Source organism: Heptranchias perlo, chromosome 12 (genome assembly GCF_035084215.1).
Source record: "Heptranchias perlo isolate sHepPer1 chromosome 12, sHepPer1.hap1, whole genome shotgun sequence".
Classification (NCBI taxonomy): domain Eukaryota; kingdom Metazoa; phylum Chordata; class Chondrichthyes; order Hexanchiformes; family Hexanchidae; genus Heptranchias; species Heptranchias perlo.
The window spans coordinates 70,348,837-70,368,778 of record NC_090336.1 but is presented as its reverse complement, the minus strand read 5'-3'; the positions used below and the strand labels follow the sequence as shown (position 1 = coordinate 70,368,778).

The 19,942-nt window shown below is 43.6% G+C and overlaps 1 protein-coding gene across 7 annotated transcripts in view; it reads left to right on the top strand.

Annotated features, from left to right (window-relative positions):
* The window catches only part of far1 (fatty acyl CoA reductase 1), a 97,640-nt gene that overhangs the window by 49,114 nt on the left and 28,584 nt on the right, over positions 1–19,942 (top strand). For 3 of the 7 annotated variants that reach the window (XM_067994232.1, XM_067994234.1, XM_067994235.1), the window contains exons 4-9: positions 2,165–2,344; positions 2,921–3,098; positions 5,063–5,107; positions 7,165–7,292; positions 8,536–8,603; positions 11,602–11,773. In XM_067994232.1, the coding sequence (XP_067850333.1) occupies positions 2,165–2,344; positions 2,921–3,098; positions 5,063–5,107; positions 7,165–7,292; positions 8,536–8,603; positions 11,602–11,773 (771 nt within the window). Of the gene's footprint in view, positions 1–2,164; positions 2,345–2,920; positions 3,099–5,062; positions 5,108–7,164; positions 7,293–8,535; positions 8,604–11,601; positions 11,774–12,583; positions 12,756–19,942 lie in introns of all 7 variants that reach the window. The other 4 variants (XM_067994238.1, XM_067994236.1, XM_067994237.1 and 1 more) reach the window with 4 other exon arrangements.

Below are 19,942 nucleotides of genomic sequence, written 5' to 3'. Positions count from 1 at the left end.
GGGGTGGATCTGTTCAGGGAGGGCAGTGCGCGGGTGAGTCTTTCGCCCTCTCCCCACGCATCTGCAAGAGCCTTTTGGGGAGCTCCTGTGAGTTTTGCCCAGCATGCCGTCCGAGAGGTCCAGCAGCTGAAAGCTGATGTCGGGATCCGTACTGAGCCTTTAAAGATCCTCGGACTGCCCAAGAGAAAGGTAATTGATCCTTGAGAGGTTTGATTCACCTTTTGGAACGTTGGATTTTTTTTTTAAAAGCCTGCCATTTGCCTAAGGCGCTTCCTGGACCTAGGGATTTCCATGCCAGAGCTGCCCCGATTACCAGCGGCACCAACGGTGCGGGCTGCCTGCACGGGCTGCCTCCCGCGACGACAGAAACGACTCCGTCCTTGCCCCTGTCCCTGTTGAGACGGGGTGCGTGCTCGCTGCAGTCAGTGGCGGAGCAGGGACTCTGGAATTTCTGCGGCCACATTGCTGAATGATTCACGAATGTATTCCACCCTCTTCCCCCCCCCCAAAAAAAAGAGAAATTGTTGTATGAGGCATCAAGTTTTTAGACTAATGAAAATGAACCGGCTCAGGGCTCTTTAAGCCACTCGTGTTGCAGTAGTGCCTCCAGATCCTGACGCAGGGGTCTCGAGCAGCAGAAGGCAACTCCAAAGTTTCAAAGGCTGCCACAGCCGGTAGTGACTCTGGCTAGTATCTTTAATCTTACCACTGTGTAAGGTAACCCCCCCACCCCCCGCCCCCACCACCCAAGCTGGCTGCTTTGACACAGTACAAGAATTGCTTTAAATTACTTTTTGCTTTATTCTTTTGTACAATTTCAACTTGTCCCTCATTGGACTGAATGAACGCCTGAAAACTGAGATTGTAAACGTGCAATCAGAAAGACTTCATTTGATTTGATACAAGAACAGGTATTCTCAAATTGGTTCTTTGTTAAATTGTTTTAATGTGGTTATTTGTACATCTGTTGTACAGCAAGTGCAGTTTTAAAATAAGAACATGTTTTTGTACTGAATCTGGCACAGCAGTGCCTTTTATGAAAGACCAAGTGTGTTGTGCAGGGTTTAGAAATTTTCGACAATCTTGCCTTTCAGAACATCAGGTCAGGAAACCAGCAAGTCAGTATGTAACTTTATAACTGCCGATCGGTTCCCTTGCAATTTGTTTACATTTTCGCAAAAAGGATACTCACATACAGCACTTGGCTGAGGAGAGTGAGAGCTCCTTCTCTGTTCTGATTTTAAATCAGCTCTTTTACACATCCATGAGTGGCATTTTCTATGCGCACAAAGCCCGCGCTTAACATTGCTGCACAGCACAACTTGGCAAACTATAATGTTATGTCTAATATTGCCATAACATCACTTAAAAATTTTGGATTGGGATGCACAGGCTATAAGATTTAATGTAGTGAAGTTTTACAGATTTAAAAGTAAGTGGTGTGTGTATATAATATATATTTTTAGATATATATTCAAGAAGTGGTGACTTTAAACATGTGACATAAAATATATTGAACAGACTGCAATATCCTCAGGTTATACATTTAATGTTGAACCAAATTTGAGTGGCTGTAAATGCAGTTTAATGTTTACATTAAACGCGTTTACAATCCTGGTGAGTTAAACAAAGGTCGTTGTGGCACAAAATGGTAATGTGTCTTTGTACATTCTATGCTGAAAATTTCTACAATTCGACATCAAGAGCTTTGATGCTTAATTTTTTGTGGTTGTCTTTGTTCTTGGATTACATTGATATGGGGATGTACTTGTATTTTGTTTCATTTTCATAGACTCATAGAAGGAGGCCTTTCGGCCCATCGCGCCTCTGCTGGCTCTTTGAAAGAGCTAGCTCCCCTTCCAAGTATTCATCCAATTCCTTTTTAAAAGCTACTATTGAATCTGCTTCCACCGCCTTTTCAGGCAGCGCATTCCAGATCATCATAACTCGCTGCGTTAAAAAATGAAAAATTCTCCTCATCTCGCCTATGGTTCTTTTGCCAATTACCTTAAATGTTATTTTTTTTTAAAAAACTGATGGGAGATTAACTGCGTGATGATGTCCTATTCTCTAATGAGCCTATTTTTAAAATAATTGGCCAGTGTATTTCAATACTTGTATTTTGGTGTGTCTGATCACTAACTTTGATCTTCTTCCCTTACAGAGATGCAATGCAGTTGAATGTAGTTGCTACCCGCCAGCTCCTTGCTTTTGCACAGCTGATGAAGAAGCTTGAGGTCTTCATTCACGTTTCCACCGCGTATGCGCATTGCAATCGCAAGCATATTGAGGAGGTCATTTATCCGCCTCCAGTGGATCCTAAGAAATTGATTGATGCTCTGGAGTATGTTTGCTGTCTTATTTCTTTCCTGTACTTGTTTATAAAACACAATTCTCACTGGTTAGATTTTTTTTTTCCTGAGATGTAGACCATTGCATTCAGTCTTTACACTTTTTCTTTCCCTCCCAAGCTGTGCAGAAAAATTTCAAAAGCTATTTTAAAATTACTGTAGATTCTGGGAATATTGGATGGCAAGTAGCTGATAGCTTTCTGCAAATAAATGCTGGATTTCAAAGCGTACACTCTCTTTCTGGCTCTCGGGAGCAGCATACTTCAGATTTTTAGGCATTGTGTTGTTAGTCTGTGCGATTTTGTATTCTGGTAATTGGGAGTACTAGCATATTCTCACACCTCGACTCTGACCTTCATTCGTTGCAGTACCTGTAGTGTTCTACTTTGTAGATTTCGGTACCTGTTTGAACTTTGGTAGGGTTACTTCAGTGGGATTGGTGGCCCATATAAATCTTGCTTTTTGATTTATAGTTTTAGATCCCCTCTTAAATTGAACCAATTCAGTCATAGATTGGAACAGCTATTTTTGAAGGCTTCAAATTTTTCACCGTTATAAATTTTTCGCAGGTGGATGGATGATGGTCTCGTTCAGGACATTACAAGAAAGTTAATCGGCGAGAGACCAAACACCTACACCTACACTAAAGCCATGGCAGAATATGTTGTACAGCAGGAATGTGGAAACTTAAATGTTGCAATTGTCAGACCTTCAATTGTGGGAGCCAGCTGGAAGGAACCATTCCCTGTAAGTTTTGTGGTAATTCCTTAATGGTTTAGATGACAACAATTTGCAATTATATTGCGCCTAGTAAAACGCCCCCAACGCACTTCACGAGCTTTTATCAAACAAAATTTGACAACGAGTTGCATACGGAGTTTATTAGGACAAAAGCTTGGTCAAAGAGGTAGGTTTTAATGAGCGTCATAAAGGAAGAGGAAGAGGTAGAGAGGTTTAGGAAATTGCAGAGCTTCGGACCTGGCACGGCCGCCAACGGTGGGGCGAAAGAAATTGGGGATGTTAGACATAATGTAAAGCAGTTTTATGTATACTTGGGCTGCTTAGGTACAAACCTTGCGGGTCTCACGTAAAGTTTTAATCCATGGTTAGTAAGTTTGTAGATGACACCAAGATTGGTGGCATTGTGGACAGTGAAGAAGGTTATCTAGGATTGCAACGGGATCTTGATAAATTGGGCCAGTGGGCCGATGAATGGCAGATGGAGTTTAATTTAGATAAATATGAGGTGATGCATCTTGGTAGATCAAATCGGGCCAGGACCTACTCCGTTAATGGTAGGGCGTTGGGGAGAGTTATAGAACAAAGAGATCTAGGAGTACAGGTTCATAGCTCCTTGAAAGTGGAGTCACAGGTGGATAGGGTGGTGAAGAAGGCATTCGGCATGCTTGGTTTCATTGGTCAGAACATTGAATACAGGAGTTAGGATGTCTTGTTGAAGTTGTACAAGACATTAGTAAGTCCACAGTTGGAATACTGTGTACAGTTCTGGTCACCCTATTAAAGAAAGGATATTATTAAACTAGAAAGAGTGCAGAAAAGATTTACTAGGATGCTACCGGGACTTGATGGTTTGACTTATAGGGAGAGGTTGGATAGACTGAGACTTTTTTCCCTGGAGAGTAGGAGGTTTAGGGGTGATCTTATAGAAGTCTATAAAATAATGAGGGGCATAGATAAGGTAGATAGTCAAAATCTTTTCCCAAAGGTAGGGGAGTCTATAACGAGAGGGCATAGATTTAAGGTGAGAGGGGAGAGATACAAAAGGGTCCAGAGGGGCAATTTTTTCACTCAAAGGGTGGTGAGTGTCTGGAACGAGCTGCCAGAGGCAGTAGTAGAGGCGGGTACAATTTTGTGTTTTAAAAAGCATTTGGACAGTTACATGGGTAAGATGGGTATAGAGGGATATGGGCCAAGTGCAGGCAATTGGGACTAGCTTAGTGGTATAAACTGGGCGACATGGACATATTGGGCCGAAGGGCCTGTTTCCATGTTGTAAACTTCTATGATTCTATTCTATGTTTAATCCACGTTACTTCGCGTGTATCTGAAGTTGCAGGTTTGCACAGATCTTTTGGTGTTCGGATTTAGGATTTGACCTCGAAAGAGGCAACAATCCTTTGAGCAGCCATTCCCAAACCTCCAGGCCCATGAAATCCCAAGAGGGCAAGCCGGGTGAGTGGGAAAGAAAAGTCAAACAGAGTTCGGTTGCCTGGGATTCATGGGCCAGATTTCCAAAGCCTGTGGTTGGGTTATGGCCCACTGCCTGCAGTTTGGACATCTTTCTCGCAGTGTATTTCTGCGGTCACGTTTTCAGGGTTTAATGGAAATGACCAAGTGGCACTGCAGGTTATTCTGCTCGCTCGCTGTGCCAGTGGGGGTACGCCTTGTGTGTCCACGGCTACTCGTTGCTTAGCTTCCAGTGTTTACCAATGCTGTATAACTTTAGGAATAGTAGTAATGATCCAGTCGTCCTGTTCTGATATTGCAGGGTTTCATGCATTGATGTCTGCTCTCATTCAGTCGGAATGTTCTTTTACAACCATTATACTTCTGTTACTCAGTAATCATTGTGCTGTGTTTTAGAAGATATTTAATGAGATAGTCGCTGTATGGTAAATGTCAGTATGTAGTAAGCGACTTAACAAGATTTTTTTTCTTTTGGTCTCCTTTCTTGTATCTTCTGCAAACAGGGTTGGATTGATAACTTCAATGGACCTAGTGGACTTTTCATTGCTGTAAGTAATATTGAGTTACATCAGTTCGTAGGTTCTCAAATCTATTGCATAAAACAGACTGTCCATTGCATACTGTGTTCAGTTACAAATTGAAGTACTTGTCTCTTATAACCCAATACCCTATTTGCTAATGCTGCTATGTGAAATCCATTTGAATGTATCAGCTACTGTGCTGGCATTACTTCATATTGATCACCAGGACTTGCAAATATGCAAAGTTGTAATTTCCCTTCTGCCGTGTCAGTTTTTGAGACCTTGGGGTCAATTTTCAAAGGGCGGCAGGATGGGGCAGGGAGGGAGGGGTGTGATTTGCGGGCGCCGAACCCGGCAGGCTGGTTAGGCGGGTTGCGGTGTCCGATCGCAACCCCAATGAGGCCAATTGAAGCCTCTTCCGGGTTTGGCGCCCGGCAGCGAGCCTGATTGACAGGCTGGCTGCCGACAGGAGCTGCAAGTCCGGGTCGGGGGGTAGAGAGAGACCTCGTCGGCTGCTACAAGAGAGAGTGGCGTGGGCGGGGAGAGACATTGGACATCGTTGGGGGGTGGGGGGAGACATTGGAGAGACATCGGAGCAGGGGGGTGCAGGTGACATTGTTTGAAGGGTCAGTCCGTTTATTTTTTTTTAAGTTGTGAAATGTTATTTTATTTCATTTGTTTACTTCATTTTTTGACTGATCCGGCCCTTCATGCCCGGTTTCACCAGGCATGAATCGGAAGCCGTGGGAAAGCCGCCCAGGTAAGTTTGAAAATCGTTTTAAGTGGCCAACATGTAAGAAACGAAGCACTTTAAGTACTGAGGTACATTTGCTTGTTTTAAATATCGTCCTGCCGGTTTTAATTGCTGGCGGGATTTCCGGGTTCGGGAACGGTGCGCCTGTGTGAAACTCGGAGCTGGGATTCGTCCCCGCTCCGGATTTTTGCGACTTTTCTTTGCCCGCCCCCGACGCAACGGACTTGCATTTGAAAATCGTGCCCCTTGAGACTGAAACGTTTTCTAATTTCACTATTTAAGCTACCAATATCCCTATAAAAGCTGCAGTGGGTGTTAGAAACCAATTGACGCAAGAAAATACTGGAAGTTTGATGATTGCATTGTCTTCGTGAATTATCTGTGATGAATTGAAAATTAATCTATAATGCCACATCATTTTGACTTGGACCGTTGTCAGGTTAATTAAGAAATTCTTTAGATGGGTATTTAGGCAAGTTGGCCTCTTTATTTTTCTAATGCACAATACTTTACCCAGTCTGACGGATGCAGCTGAGAAGGAAGGAGCGTGGTCCGCTTTCAGGGCGCTGCCATGCCCCCATCTGGGTACCAGCGATTCTCTGCCTCAATGTTCCCCCTCCTCTGATGTGAGATACCGCAAGCCAAGCTGACGATCCCTCGCTCGCTGTATCTTGGACTGGGGATCGAGCTTGGACCTGCCCTTGGGCACAGGTCGTTGATTGGAAGCGCTTGGCCTAACTTGAGCCAATTTGGTTGTGCGGTTTCTTGCTGCCAGTGCCAAATTTTCTTCAGTTTTATCTTTGTTCATTTGAAGACACATGCAAAGAAGACATATGCAAAGAAAATATGCAGACCCCCCCTCCCAATGTCGAGTGTAGCCATAGGGATACTGTCAAAATTCAAATCAGTCGTGCTGAGGTGGTGTGACATTAAAATATGTAGTTATTAAAGCAGTACCGTTATATTCTTTAATCTGTGGTAAAAAAAAATGCCAACTTTCTACCTTGAATACAAGGGTCAATATTCTGCCTGCATGTTCCCAGCACAGAACCTCTCCCTGCAAATGCACGTATCAGGGAATTGTGTACGATTCATGATCTCAGTGCCTGCATTTTACTTGCGCAGGCAACACTTGTATTAAGGTCTTCGTAACTACTTTTCTGTAAACGTTTTCCAAAATGGCAGCATTCAGCCACTGTCCACTTCAATCTGCTAACACAGCGCTGTTGTCATTTGCTGTAGCGAGTTGTAACGATATTGCAATTCAGTGTAAAAGCTTCGGAATGAGCTTTATTTCCCCTCCCCTATATCTAATTGGTTGATCTTTTAGGCTGGAAAAGGAATCCTTCGTACCATGAGAGCGTCAAACAGTGCCGTGGCAGATCTGATTCCAGTGGATGTGGTTATAAACATGACCCTGGCAGCAGCGTGGTATTCGGGCGTTCATAGGTACAGCAGGTGACTCCTCTTTAACTTGAAGTGGCTAATGCAGCTTTAAAGGGGAAAGAAATTCCTTGCAGAGTACTCCCTGTTTGAAGTACTACCCCCCCATCTCTGTGTCTGGTAAAGAAATGGGTACCATGCATGTTAAATGTGTAACCTCATGAGACCTGCCACTTTGTGTCCCCTTAACATCGGAACAGGAGAAGGCCAGTCAGGCCCTCGATCCTGTTCTGCATTCAATTAGATCATGGCTGATCTGAATCTTAACTCCATTTATCCACCATGGTTCCCTATCCCTTAATACCCTTACCTAACAAAAATCTTATCAACCTCAGTTTTGACATTTTCAATTGACCCCCCAGCCTCAACAGCTTTCTGGGGGAAGAGAGTTCCAGATTTCCACTCCCCTTTGTGTGAAGAAGTGCTTCCTGACATCACCCCTGATGTAATTTTAAGGTTATGCCCCCACCTTGTTCTGGACTTCCCCCACCTTGTTCTGGACTTCCCCCACCTTGTTCTGGACTTCCCCCACCTTGTTCTGGACTTCCCCCACCAGAGGAAATAGTTTCTCTCTCTCTCTCTCTCCCCTATCAAATCCTTTAATCACCTCAATTAGATCACCCCTTAATCGTCTATACAAGCCTAGTTTGTGCATCCTGTCCTCATATTGACCCTTTTAAGCCCAGCATCATTCTGCAGAATCTGCCCCGCGCCCCCTCCAAGGCCAATATATCCGACCTGAGGTGCAGCGCCCAAAACCGAAAGCAGTACTCCAGATGGGGTCTCACCAGAGCTTTGAACAACTGAAGCATAACTTCTGCCGATTTGTAGTCCAGCCCCCTTGAGGTGAAGGCTAACGTTCCATTAGCCTTTTAAATTATTCTTTGTAGCTGCCCCTTAGTTTTTTGTACCTGTCCTCAGCAGCTCCAAGATGTTAAGGGGAAAAAGACTTTATGCATCCCAGAGTGGCTCAATTATTTTTTTCTACCATCCCCCTTTCATGGACTAATCTACTTATTCAGCAATTTCAGTACGTTTCCAAATTAAATTTCTTGTTTAAAAAGAAATTCCAGAGGCACAGTCCAGATGTCTATACTTCCCCCCCGCCCCACCTTGTATTGGTTGTAGGGTTGAACCATTGCAAGGTTTGAAATGAATACTGTTCAGATTCTGACTCTGAAATTACATTTACTTCTTTCAGAACAAAGTCGATTGCGGCATTAAAAGTACCAAGTGTAGTTTTAATTTTACCTTTCAGACCAAGAAACATCTTAGTTTACAACTGTACTACGGGCGGTACCAATCCTTTCCATTGGGGTGAAGTTGGTAGGAAATGTGGTTTATTGTTTTAAAATACTTCTTTCATTGCATAAATGTTAAATGCTTGCTATTAACTTAATTACAGTATAATTTTAGTTCAGTATCATTGTCTAGCGTAGCATGGTTGAAATATAGTTTTTGGAATAATCAACTCTGCATACAGCTGCTCTTTTGAAATTTTCTAATCGAAATGAAGCAAGAGGAGAATTGGGACTCCCAACAAAGTGTCCCATGTTACAGTCCTGATTCATGGGTCGTTTTCTTGCATGATTTGGAACCCGGTTTTAGTTTCATGACACCTGGAGTTAAATTACATATGGAGTCCAATAATCTTCACAATTAACGGTCCGGTTATTTTCTGGCTAATTGCCTGCGTGGCACTGCTTGTACAGAAAAGAAAGTCACCACTACAATAATACAATGAGGTCGAAAAGTACAGTTTCACGCTTTGTCTTAATGTACAGCGAGTAGAATATTGAAAATATTAAGAAAAGATGATTCAAATTTATTTTCCTCCACTTGTAACCAAATGCAATTTTGACCCAGAGAATCTCTTTACTTACTGTATTCTTATTTTCTTGGGCTCTATAGTGTCACAAGATCTCGAGATATGCTTGTGTCAACCGTGTTGTTCCCAACCTGATTTCTTTGTGTTGTAGCTCTTTTTCCGTGTGGAATAGGTTTAAAGGTGGTGGTTCCGATTGCGTGATCTTCCCACGCTGCTTGTCAAAAATGAGGGCCATTTAATTGACGGAATTCAAGTCCAAACAAAAAAGGTTTTACAGAGCGTTACAATGCGATACTGGTTGGCCTATCAGTAAAATGGTCACTGATTTCGATAGTACTACAGATGTAATTTTGTTAACTCCATCATATACACTTAAAATACATCAAACTTTCTCAGTCGGCTGCAAAAATGTAATCCGAAACCCCAAATTAGATGCATCCTGCCCCTTTTTGGTTGCAGAGTTGAAAATGGAAAATTAATTATGCCGCAGACACGGACAGTGTGATTGAGATTGAAATGGGTGATGTAGGACCCAGAGGATTACTCGTGCTTGAAGGAATGTAGCGGGTCTTGATGGGCTATTCCTCAGGAGTATCTTATTTTTAATACCCCCATGTATCGAGGGTCAATTAAATAACCCTTGATTTTCTTAGAGGTTAGGTATTTTGATTCCATTTGGGGATGAAAGCAGAGCTTGTATAACTTAAGATCAGGGGGGAATACTGGTCTCATGAAGTAGCATTCTAAAGTATGTTGCATTTTCGTACAAGACCTAAAGTTTTTTTTTTAAACAAAAAAATGAAGCTCTTTAAAGGAAAAGTCAGTATCTGCTATGATGAATATATCCGAGTCGAGGGTTACAGGGGTAATGCACCAAATATTTTTGTATATACACACAGCATGCTTTTCCATTTGCCTTGTGTCATTGGGAGTTTTTAAATCCTCTCTTGCCATTGTTTTTGCCCACTGCGTCTCATGACGCGAAGTGATAGTTTCAGACAACGGGAGTAAAATCAGTCTACAGCAGTAGAAACTTCAGTGGGAAAAAGAAATCGGGCATGGTGTAAAAATGGCTGCTGATTCGCTACAAGTCCGTTTCGTGCTACTGGCGAAGACCAGTATCGCCCCCTAACACTTGCCAGCACGGGCTCGAAGGGCCGCCTCCTGTGCTGAAATCATTCTATGATTCTATTTCAGCTGACCAGGGAGAGAGTTTCCTACAAACGAGGGCTTTATTCTGCGGCAGCTTATATACTGTACAAAGAGCCAAGCTAGAGTACTGCATACAGTTCTGGTCACCACATTACAGGAAAGACGTGATTGCACTGGAGAGGGTACAGAGGAGATTTATGAGAACGTTGCAAGGACTGTAGAATTTTAGCTATGAGGAGAGATTGGATAGGCTGGGGTTGTTTTCTTTAGAATAGGGGAGGCTGAGGGGCGATTTAATTGAGGTGAATAAAATTATGAAGGGCCTAGATAGAGCGGATTGGAAGGACCTATTTCCCTTAGCAGCGAGGTCAATAACCAGGGGGCATAGATTTAAAGTAATTGGTAGAAGGATTAGAGGGGAGTTGAGGAGAAATTTTTTCACCCAGAGGTTGGTGGGGGGTCTGGAACTCACTGCCTGAAAGGGTGGTAGAGGCAGAAACCCTCATCGCGTTTAAAAAGTGCTTTGATATGCACTTGAAGTGGCGTAACCCACAAGACTTCGGACCAGGGGCTGGAAAGTGGGATTAGGCTGGATAGCTCTTTTTCGGCCAGCACAGACACGATGGGCCGAATGGCCGCCTTCTGTGCCATAAATTTCTATGATTCCAGTCAACTTGGAAAGCCTTCTTGGTGCGATTATATGGTCTGCATATTCTACTGCTACAGTTTGATGTATTTTATTTAGTCATTCTGCAGCTGGTAGGATTACGTGTTAAATCCTGTTCTGTTTGCGTGTGTGGTTGATGAACAAACACCTTGCTTCATTTCCTATGGCACTGGGACTGCTCGAAAACCCTGTTGCCTTTATATAGGGCGGTCAATTTTTTTTAAAAATTCCTGTCTGAATATGCTTTTCGAAGACTAGAGCTGCTTCGCTCTGTCTTGGTCTGATTTTTATTTTTCCAACTGAACGTAAATCAAGAAGTGGTAGTTCAGCCAGAACCTAGTGAAATCGCAATGGTGTCTATTATATCCGTTTAATCACATTTTTAACCCTTGTCCGTTTTCTACAACGACGGGACAAATATTGATGAAATCAGATGTTTGATTAGATCACAAATGTCCACTGGTCGCAGAATGGCTACCATCAAGTAGTCTGTTGATTGCCTGGTAAAGCCACGTTGCTAATTTCTGGCAGTAGTGCCACTTCGGGGTGAGCAACGAAAATTTGTGCAGTGGGGACTGATGCTTCCTTTACAGCCCTAAATCCTTGTTGGCCTCACTAGAGGTCTGAGCAGATGCAAAAAAAAATCATTATACTGTCATGCAACTTTTCTTCCTCAGAGTACCATGTAATATCCACTTTCAAGAGGAACCCTCTCGAACAGGCCTTCAGACGGCCCAATGTAAATCTAACCTCCAATCACTTGATCTATCACTACTGGATTGCTGTAAGCCATAAGGCCCCAGCATTCCTGTATGATGTCTACCTCAGGCTTACTGGAAGAAAACCAAGGTAATGGTGGCTAGCTTTACCCTGTACTTGTCTCCTTAACTGAACCAATATGTGTCTTTTCAAAAGCCCGTCTTTTTGTTCTACTTCAGAACTCTTGAGCTATAGTCTCCATCTAGCCATTTGGCGTGCAAAAAAAAAAGGACCTCTCAACAGTTAGGATAATTTTAGCAACCATAAAATACTGATTGGATCCACCAGTCCCTCATATTTTCTGGAAGGATGGTATAGAGTGGTGCACAAGTAAATGTTCTCATTTAAGCTACTGTTGAAATCATTGGAACTTAGAAATGTTTGGGAGTTGTCAACACATTTAAAGGAAGTCTTCAGGCTTGTATTTAATTCACGTCCCTAGCACAAATTCCGGTCTGTGCGGAGGCGGGTGTGTGTGTGGGGTGGGGGGAGAAACAGTTTTGAAAGTGAATTGTTTTCCATTGCCACCTGAATATAATGTCCTGCGGGCGGGAGTGGAGGAGCTGTGTGTCTTTCAATTCAGTTTGACTTTCACCAGAGCCACAAATGCTCAGTAATCCACCCTTTCACTTTTTTTTTACGAATTGTAATAAAAGACTATTTTGATATTTCCCAGTTGATCTATTTAAATGGAAGTATTATGACGGCAGCTGATCTGATGCAGCTATTGCCTGAATGGAAAACGTGCACTTTGAAACCTGTTAATTTTGTAAACGAAATGGAAGAGTGTTTTTTGCAACTTTAACTTGAAGCCTGGAATTTTCCTTTAAATCTTCACTATCCCACAAGTGGTCTGGTACGTTTCGTTCAAAACAACAATTATACTTATTTTCTCTGCAGAGTATCATGTAAATATGTCCTTCAAGATGAATCCTTTAGAACGGGCAATGAGACGCCCAAATGTAAACCTTCGTTCCAACCCTATTTTGCATCAGTATTGGATTGCTGTCAGTCATACAGTACCTGCATTGTTTTATGATGCTTGTCTCAGGCTGACTGGTCACAAACCCCGGTAAGAATAGCTCAGCAGAGAATAGCCTCTGTATTGGCAGTGTTTTGGGAGTCCACATACATGGGCTTTAGTGGCATGGTTCTTAACGCTGTTTAACTTTGCATTTGTGTTTTTTTAAGGTAGCTGTTGGTGCACTAATCTTAATCACAAAAACCTGCATGGTCGTTCTCCATGGTCCTTTCAGATTTTTTAATAGGGATCTTCAGGTTTAAAGTTGAGGTGCATTTGTGCAGTGGAGCGCCAGCTTGCCGCGTTAAGAGTCGCGGGGTGCGAACACGTAACCTGCAGTTTCCCCAAGTGGCGAGCTCCCCGTCTCAGCCGTGCGGGCGGGTCGGCACTAAGAGGCGAGGCGCTTAGTTGGAAGGAGGGGAAAAATCCGTGAACCAGCCACCCCGGGTCTCCGCTACCAGCCGGATAGGGAATGGCGTCTGATGTCTGGGAGTAAGTCTCCTGTCTGACTGCTCGGGTGAAATAGCGCACAACGTTGGGGGGGGGGAGGGGAGGTTGTGGAAAGGAAAATGTAAGGCATAGTAGGAATCTATTAGAAATGTAATGTTTATACTCTACAGCAGAGGGGTCCAAAATACGGCTGTCAAATTCTGGCATGGAATTGATTGGAAGAATGTGGGAAAGTTTCCCCTTCGATTAGCGCATTGAAATTGGGTTAGGTTTACAAGCAGTGGAGTGAAAGGTGATCAATAAAAGAAATTTATGTAACGCCTTACGTAATTATTTTTGAAAGACAGTCACTTAGGTAGGTAAACACAGAAGCCAATTTGCACACAGCAAGATTCCACAAACGGCAAATGATTGGTTAATTTGTTTTTGGTGGTGCGGGTTGAGGGAAGTCTATGGACCGGGACTCCGTTGGAGAACTCCTCTTTGCACGGTGCCATGGGATCTTTTATACCCACCCGTACCGCGAGAATGGGCAGGCGGAACCTCGGCTTGACTTCTCAGCTGGAATGTTTCTTACGATGGAAGCCCAACAATCCATTGTTTCTTCCACCCATCTAAACAAAAAAGCTACTTGCATTTATCTTTGAAAAAGCTGAAAGGTGTGAGATTTTAAATTTTCAAGTATAGTTTCTCAACATCTAAAGGTGTAGGTTATTTAACCAGCATGTGCACCATGGTGTGACCATTGCAATGGGTGGTGTCGTATTCCCCATATCTGAGCGAGACGCAGGAAGAATGCACTTAGACTTAACAGTCATCACTCGAGCAATGGATTCTTGTAATCGAGGAGCACTGGAGTTCATTCCCCAGTCCACAGGCCGAGGAGAGAGTTTTCGAATCCGTGTTCCTTAGAAAGTGCGTGTCTGTAACAGGAGGGGAAGGGTTGGGAGAACGCAGCATGCCGCGCAAAGGGAGCCAGCGGGTGCCGTCAGGAGGGAGGCGAGCAGTATGTAAGCCTGAAAGTAGCCCAACACCTTTCTCCCCTCGGGGGAAAAAAAGGAGGTGGTTGAAGATCAGACTCTGGAGGCCATTTCTGAAGGAAATAAGTATCATTATAAGAACATAAGAAATAGGAGCAGGAGTAGGCCAATCGCCCCTCGAGCCTGCTCCGCCATTCAATAAGATCATGGCTGATCTGATCCCAACCTCAAATCTAAATTAATGCCCAATTTCCTGCCCTTATCTGGGGGGAGAGGCTCTGAGCATGGGTGAAAGGCACTGAGTAGCATGTGGACTAAATTTTGGGAGCTTGGATGAGCAGCTGGTGGTCGTTGTCATTTGGGGAACTAACTATGTTGTTACGATTGAGGAAGGTTTCTTGCACAGGAAGAAAGATACAGGCAAGACCTCAAGACGAGTATTTTCTGGAGTACTGCTAGTGGCTTGCGTCAAAATGGACAGGTGAAAGATTAGGCAGCTGATTGTGAGATTGTAAGAGTGGTGTCGGAGAGAGGGTTTAAGGAACCAGTTTTGGAACAGGTTGGTTGTTCAAGAGGACTAGACTGCATCTGAATCAAACTATATTTTGGGGAGCTCGGATGGGGGTGGTGGGAGGGGATGGCGATAAAGCAATGTAAGGAGTCTTACAACACCAGGTTATAGTCCAACAGCTTTATTTAATTGTAAACAATTTTACAACACCAAGTTATAGTCCAACAAATTTATTTTAAATTTCACCAAGCTTTCGGAGGCTTCCTCCTTCCTCAGGTGAATGTTGTGGAACCAGAAACACTGTCTGATCCATGAGCCTCGCTTAAATCGATCGCCTGCAAGACTGGGCTGGCGGTCAGCTTAAGGACTTGATCGACTCGGAGGGGCCACCCTCCAGCAATCCTTGATTGAATGCCCAAGTGTGTTATGTATTTGGATGTAATTGGAAAGTTGTGGTGGCACTGTTCTAAGATGTTGTAAGTGAGTTTATCTTCACTTTATGTCCACAACATTCACCTGAGGAAGGAGGAAGCCTCCGAAAGCTTGGTGAAATTTAAAATAAATTTGTTGGACTATAACTTGGTGTTGTAAAATTGTTTACAATTGTCAACCCCAGTCCATCACCGGCATCTCCACATCATGGATAAAGCAATGACATTCCATGAGCAATAGTTTGTTACGGCAATAAATTCAAGTTGGGTTTCAAATTGACTTGATTTGCTTTTCCTACCCTAAGTAAATGAGTTGCTTTTGTCCATCAGGCCACATCTGAATTACGATCCGAGCAATCTTTTAAAATTACCTCCCCCCCCCCCCCTCCGTTTTTCCAGAAGAAAAATCCCCACAAGCACGAGTTAATTAGTTTTAACCTGATCCCGCTGTTGTGAAGAATTGCAGGCGGCCATACAGGGACGGTTAAAAGGGCATGGGAACAGAAGGTCACGTGTCGCTGAATGAAAAGTTATATCCTTGGAGGTTTTTCCGCTTAATTCGTCTTGTACGTACCAGAAATAAAATTTTAATTAAAAGAATGAAGCCCATTGTCTAAAGGTAAGATATTATGGGGGGGAAAAAAAAAACCCTAAGCTGTGAGCTCCTCAATCGCTGTCATCAATTCCATTCCCTGTTGACTAATACTTGGAGGGTGAATATGTTTATCATCCCAGCCGGGACTTACAGTAACTGCAATTCGAGATGGCAGGGTACGAATATCCACTGAGGCTAGGATTTTAGTTATTGGTCTCGCTACGAGGCAGTGTTCTGTCCAGAAACACTGTCTGATACACGAGCCTCGCTTAAATCGATCGCCTGCAAGACTGGGCTGGCGGTCAGCTTAAGGACTTGATCGACTCGGAGGGGCCACCCTCCAGCAATCCTTGATTGAATGCCCAGGTGTGTTTTGTATTTGGATGTAATTGGAAAGTGTGTGGTGGCACTGTTCGAAGATGTTGTAAGTGAGTTTATCTGAAGACGACATCCTTGTTTACTTCGCTTGTTGGTCTTATTTGTCTGTGAGCCGATGGATTAGGCTACGAGGCGAGATTACACAAATTGGGGTTGTATTCTCTGGAGTTTCGAAGGTTGAGGGGTGATCTGATCGAAGTTTATAAGATATTAAGGGGAGCGGATAGGGTGGATCGAGAGAAACTATTTCCGCTGGTTGGGGATTTTAGGAGTGGGGGCACAGTCTAAAAATTAGAGCCAGACCTTTCAGGAGCGAGATTAGAAAACATTTCTACACACAAAGGGTGGTAGAAGTTTGGAACTCTCTTCCGCAAACGGCAATTGACACCAGCTCAATTGCAATATTTAAATCTGAGATAGATAGCTTTGTGGCAACCAAAGGTATTAAGGGATATGGGCCAAAGGCAGGTATATGGAGTTAGATCACAGATCAGCCATGATCTTATCAAATGGCGGAGCAGGCACAAGGGGCTGAATGGCCTACTCCTGTTCCTATGTTCTTATGATAAGCCATTGTAGCATTAGTTGGCGAGATCAACTCCAGCTGACCCGCCCCCCCAATAGTGTATTGCAGCTCATCCGACAGCTAGCCCTAGTGTGAAAGTGGAGCACGAGACTCAGTTTGGATGGCGGGAGGGTGGCATCAGTGCGCTGGCTTCATCCGTTTACATTGCGAAAACCAGCTGCCTTGACCTGGCTGGCAGCAGAATCAAGCCTTTGCATCTTGGGGCTGTGATCTTGCCGCTGAGATCAGATAACTGCCTTCAGCAATATAATTGTGCAATGCCAGCACACGGATGCTGCTGTCCCGCCGCTCAAGCTAAACGAGCCACTTCAGAAGGGGTTGGGACTAAAAAATAATGGTCGACTTCTTTGATAGAACGTTGGTTGAGTTGGAGAGAGAGATACTTTTTGCTTTTTAAATTGGCAATAAATAAAAGCAGTCAAATAGAGGTTCTGGCATATTTATATTCATTGGCGATTCACCAATTATCATTGCACGCCTCACCAGGCTTTCCTAGTTTGTGCCAACACAAATATTCACACAGAAAATTGGCCCTAAAGTAATTCAGGGCTCTAGCTGGGGTTGTTGGTAGATTAATCTAGTGCGTGAATCCAGATTTTGCAAGGAGGTTTGTAGAAGCTTAAATTTGCAGAAGTGCTTGTCTACCTAAAAAGAAAAATAAATGTACAACAGTGGTCTGAATAAATCTAGTGTGTTGTAAAGTTAATTACATAGATTGGGAAAAGGGGAGGTGCAACGAGACCTGGGTGTCCTTGTACACCAGTCGCTGAAAGCGAGCATTCAGGTGCAGCAAGCAGTTAGGAAGGCGAATGGTATGTTGGCCTTCATTGCAAGAGGATTTGAGTACAGGAGCAGGGATGTCTTACTGCAGTTATACAGGGCCTTGGTGAGACCACATCTGGAGTATTGTGTGCAGTTTTGGTCTCCTTATCTGAGGAAGGATGTCCTTGCCATGGAGGGAGTGCAACGAAGGTTTACCAGACTGATTCCTGGGATGGCAGGACTGACGTATGAGGAGAGATTGGGTCGACTAGGCCTATATTCACTAGAGCTTAGAAGAATGAGAGGTGATCTCATCAAAACATATAAAATTCTAACAGGACGAGACAGACTAGATGTTCCCGATGGCTGGGGAGTCCAGAACCAGGGGTCACAGTCTCAGGATACGGGGTATGCCATTTAGAACCGAGATGAGGAAAAATTTCTTCACTGAGGGTGGTGAACCTGTGGAATTCTCTACCACTGGAGGCCAAGTCATTAGATGTACTCAAGAAGGAGATAGATATATTTCTTAATGCTAAAGGGATCAAGGGATATGGGGAAAAAGCGGGAACAGGGTACTGAGTTAGACGATCAGCCATAATCATTTTGAATGGCGGAGCAGGCCCGAAGGGCCGAATAGCCTACTCTTGCTCCTATTTTCGATGTTTCTATATGTATCGGAGCTCAATGCCATTATGCAGCCTAGTACATACTTTCAAGTTTATATTTTATATTTCAGAGACCATTTATTGTATATAGCGATGGAAATGTTAAAACTGTTGAATACAGTAACTTGCGTTGTGACCTGGGAATTACCCGCCCATTGAGTACAGTATAACTCTGCATCTTATCGACCTGGCAATGATGATGTGATTGACACACCAAATGAAATGTCAGATTTTTTTTCATGAAGCATTTAGGGAAAGAGTTTTAGAACTGAAATTAATTATGACGGAACAAAAGTTGAGCACACCAAACAAAATTCAGCCTTTCTCAGAAGTTGTAACAAGATCCACATATGTTAGTTGACGAACTCCTGTCGTTCCCGAAGGATCAAACTGCACCAAACGCTTTCACATCCCTTTTTATTAAAGTTTGATTGTGCCGGCTGATTGCAAACTATCCCCATTAGGACAAGGATGTACTTTGTTTACAAATAACTACAGAAACTGGAAAGTAAGAACGAACTTGTGTTTATATAGTGCCTTTCACAACTTTAGGATGTCCCAGCGCTCTTTACAGCCAATCAAGTATTTCTGAAGTGTAATCACCGTTGTAACGCAGGAAACACGGCAGCCAATTGTGTGCACAGCAAGATCCCAAAAACAGCAATGTGATGATGACCAGCTAATGTTTTTTAGTGACGTCGGTTGAGGGATAAATATTGGTCAGGACACGGGGGGGAACAGTGCCATGGGATCTTTTACGTTCACCTGAGAAGGCAGACGGGGCCTTGGTTTAACGCCTCATCCGAAAGACGGCACCTCCGATAGTTGTCGCACTGGAGTGTCAGCCTAGATTTTGTGCTCGGGTCTCCGGAGTGGGACCTGAACCCACAACCGTCTGACTCCGGCCAGAGAGCTACCACTGAGCCGTGGCTGACACTTCACTTTAATTACTCGTCATCAAGAAAAATTTGTTAACATTGGTACAGTGAATAGATAATAGGTTTTCAAACTATTGTCACTGGACAAAAGTGGTTTGCAAGATCATCAGATTTATGTCTCTTTCATTCCTTTTCTATACTCTTCTGTATCTGTAAATTTATTAGCATACTATTTTTACTGCTGTTATTTTTGGTCAGCGAGGTGTCAGACGTGCAGAATCCCGCCTGCAAACCACGCAACTAGATATTTTAATGCACATACTCTTCCCCGGAGAGACGCCTCCCACTTAAGAAAAAGAGCTTGGATGCAGGTTGGCAGAGGAAGGATTGGGGCTCCCCAAGTGAATGCAGTGGTCCCTATTGGAGTTTTAATAGCACGCAGCACCGCTAGGCTTCCACCCAAGCCATTAAGGCGTTGCCTTGCAGGGTTATCAGGGGTTGCCCCCAGTGGGAAGAGTCCTAGCCTCTGCAGGTCCCATTGATGACTCGAGCTGGCTGGTCAATTGTTAACAATATCCTAAAGTACTTCAAGCATGCCTGGCTTGATAGCAGATTACTGAGTCTGCCACAGAACGTTGGCATGTCATCTGGGTGCTATCCAAAGCTTAAAGAGGCCTGCTTATCTTCCCCCTTCCCAAAAGAAGATAAGTCGCTGGCTGGACATTTTCTCTCTTGCTGTATGTATATTAAATTTGCTACTTGGGATGTGTATTTCATCAAAAACTTCAATGTGAAGCCTACTGATGGGGATAACATATTACCTGCTATAGGTGGAGCTGTGATGGGGAGTTTTCACTGATAACCTGTGCCAGTCACTGTGTGGTGTCCACACGGACGTATTTAACAATTGCCATTTGGACGCTCAGATTATTTAAAAGTAGCAATCACCGATAGTTATGGGGAAGGAAGACGATCGATGGGAGTGATTCTCTTCCTAAA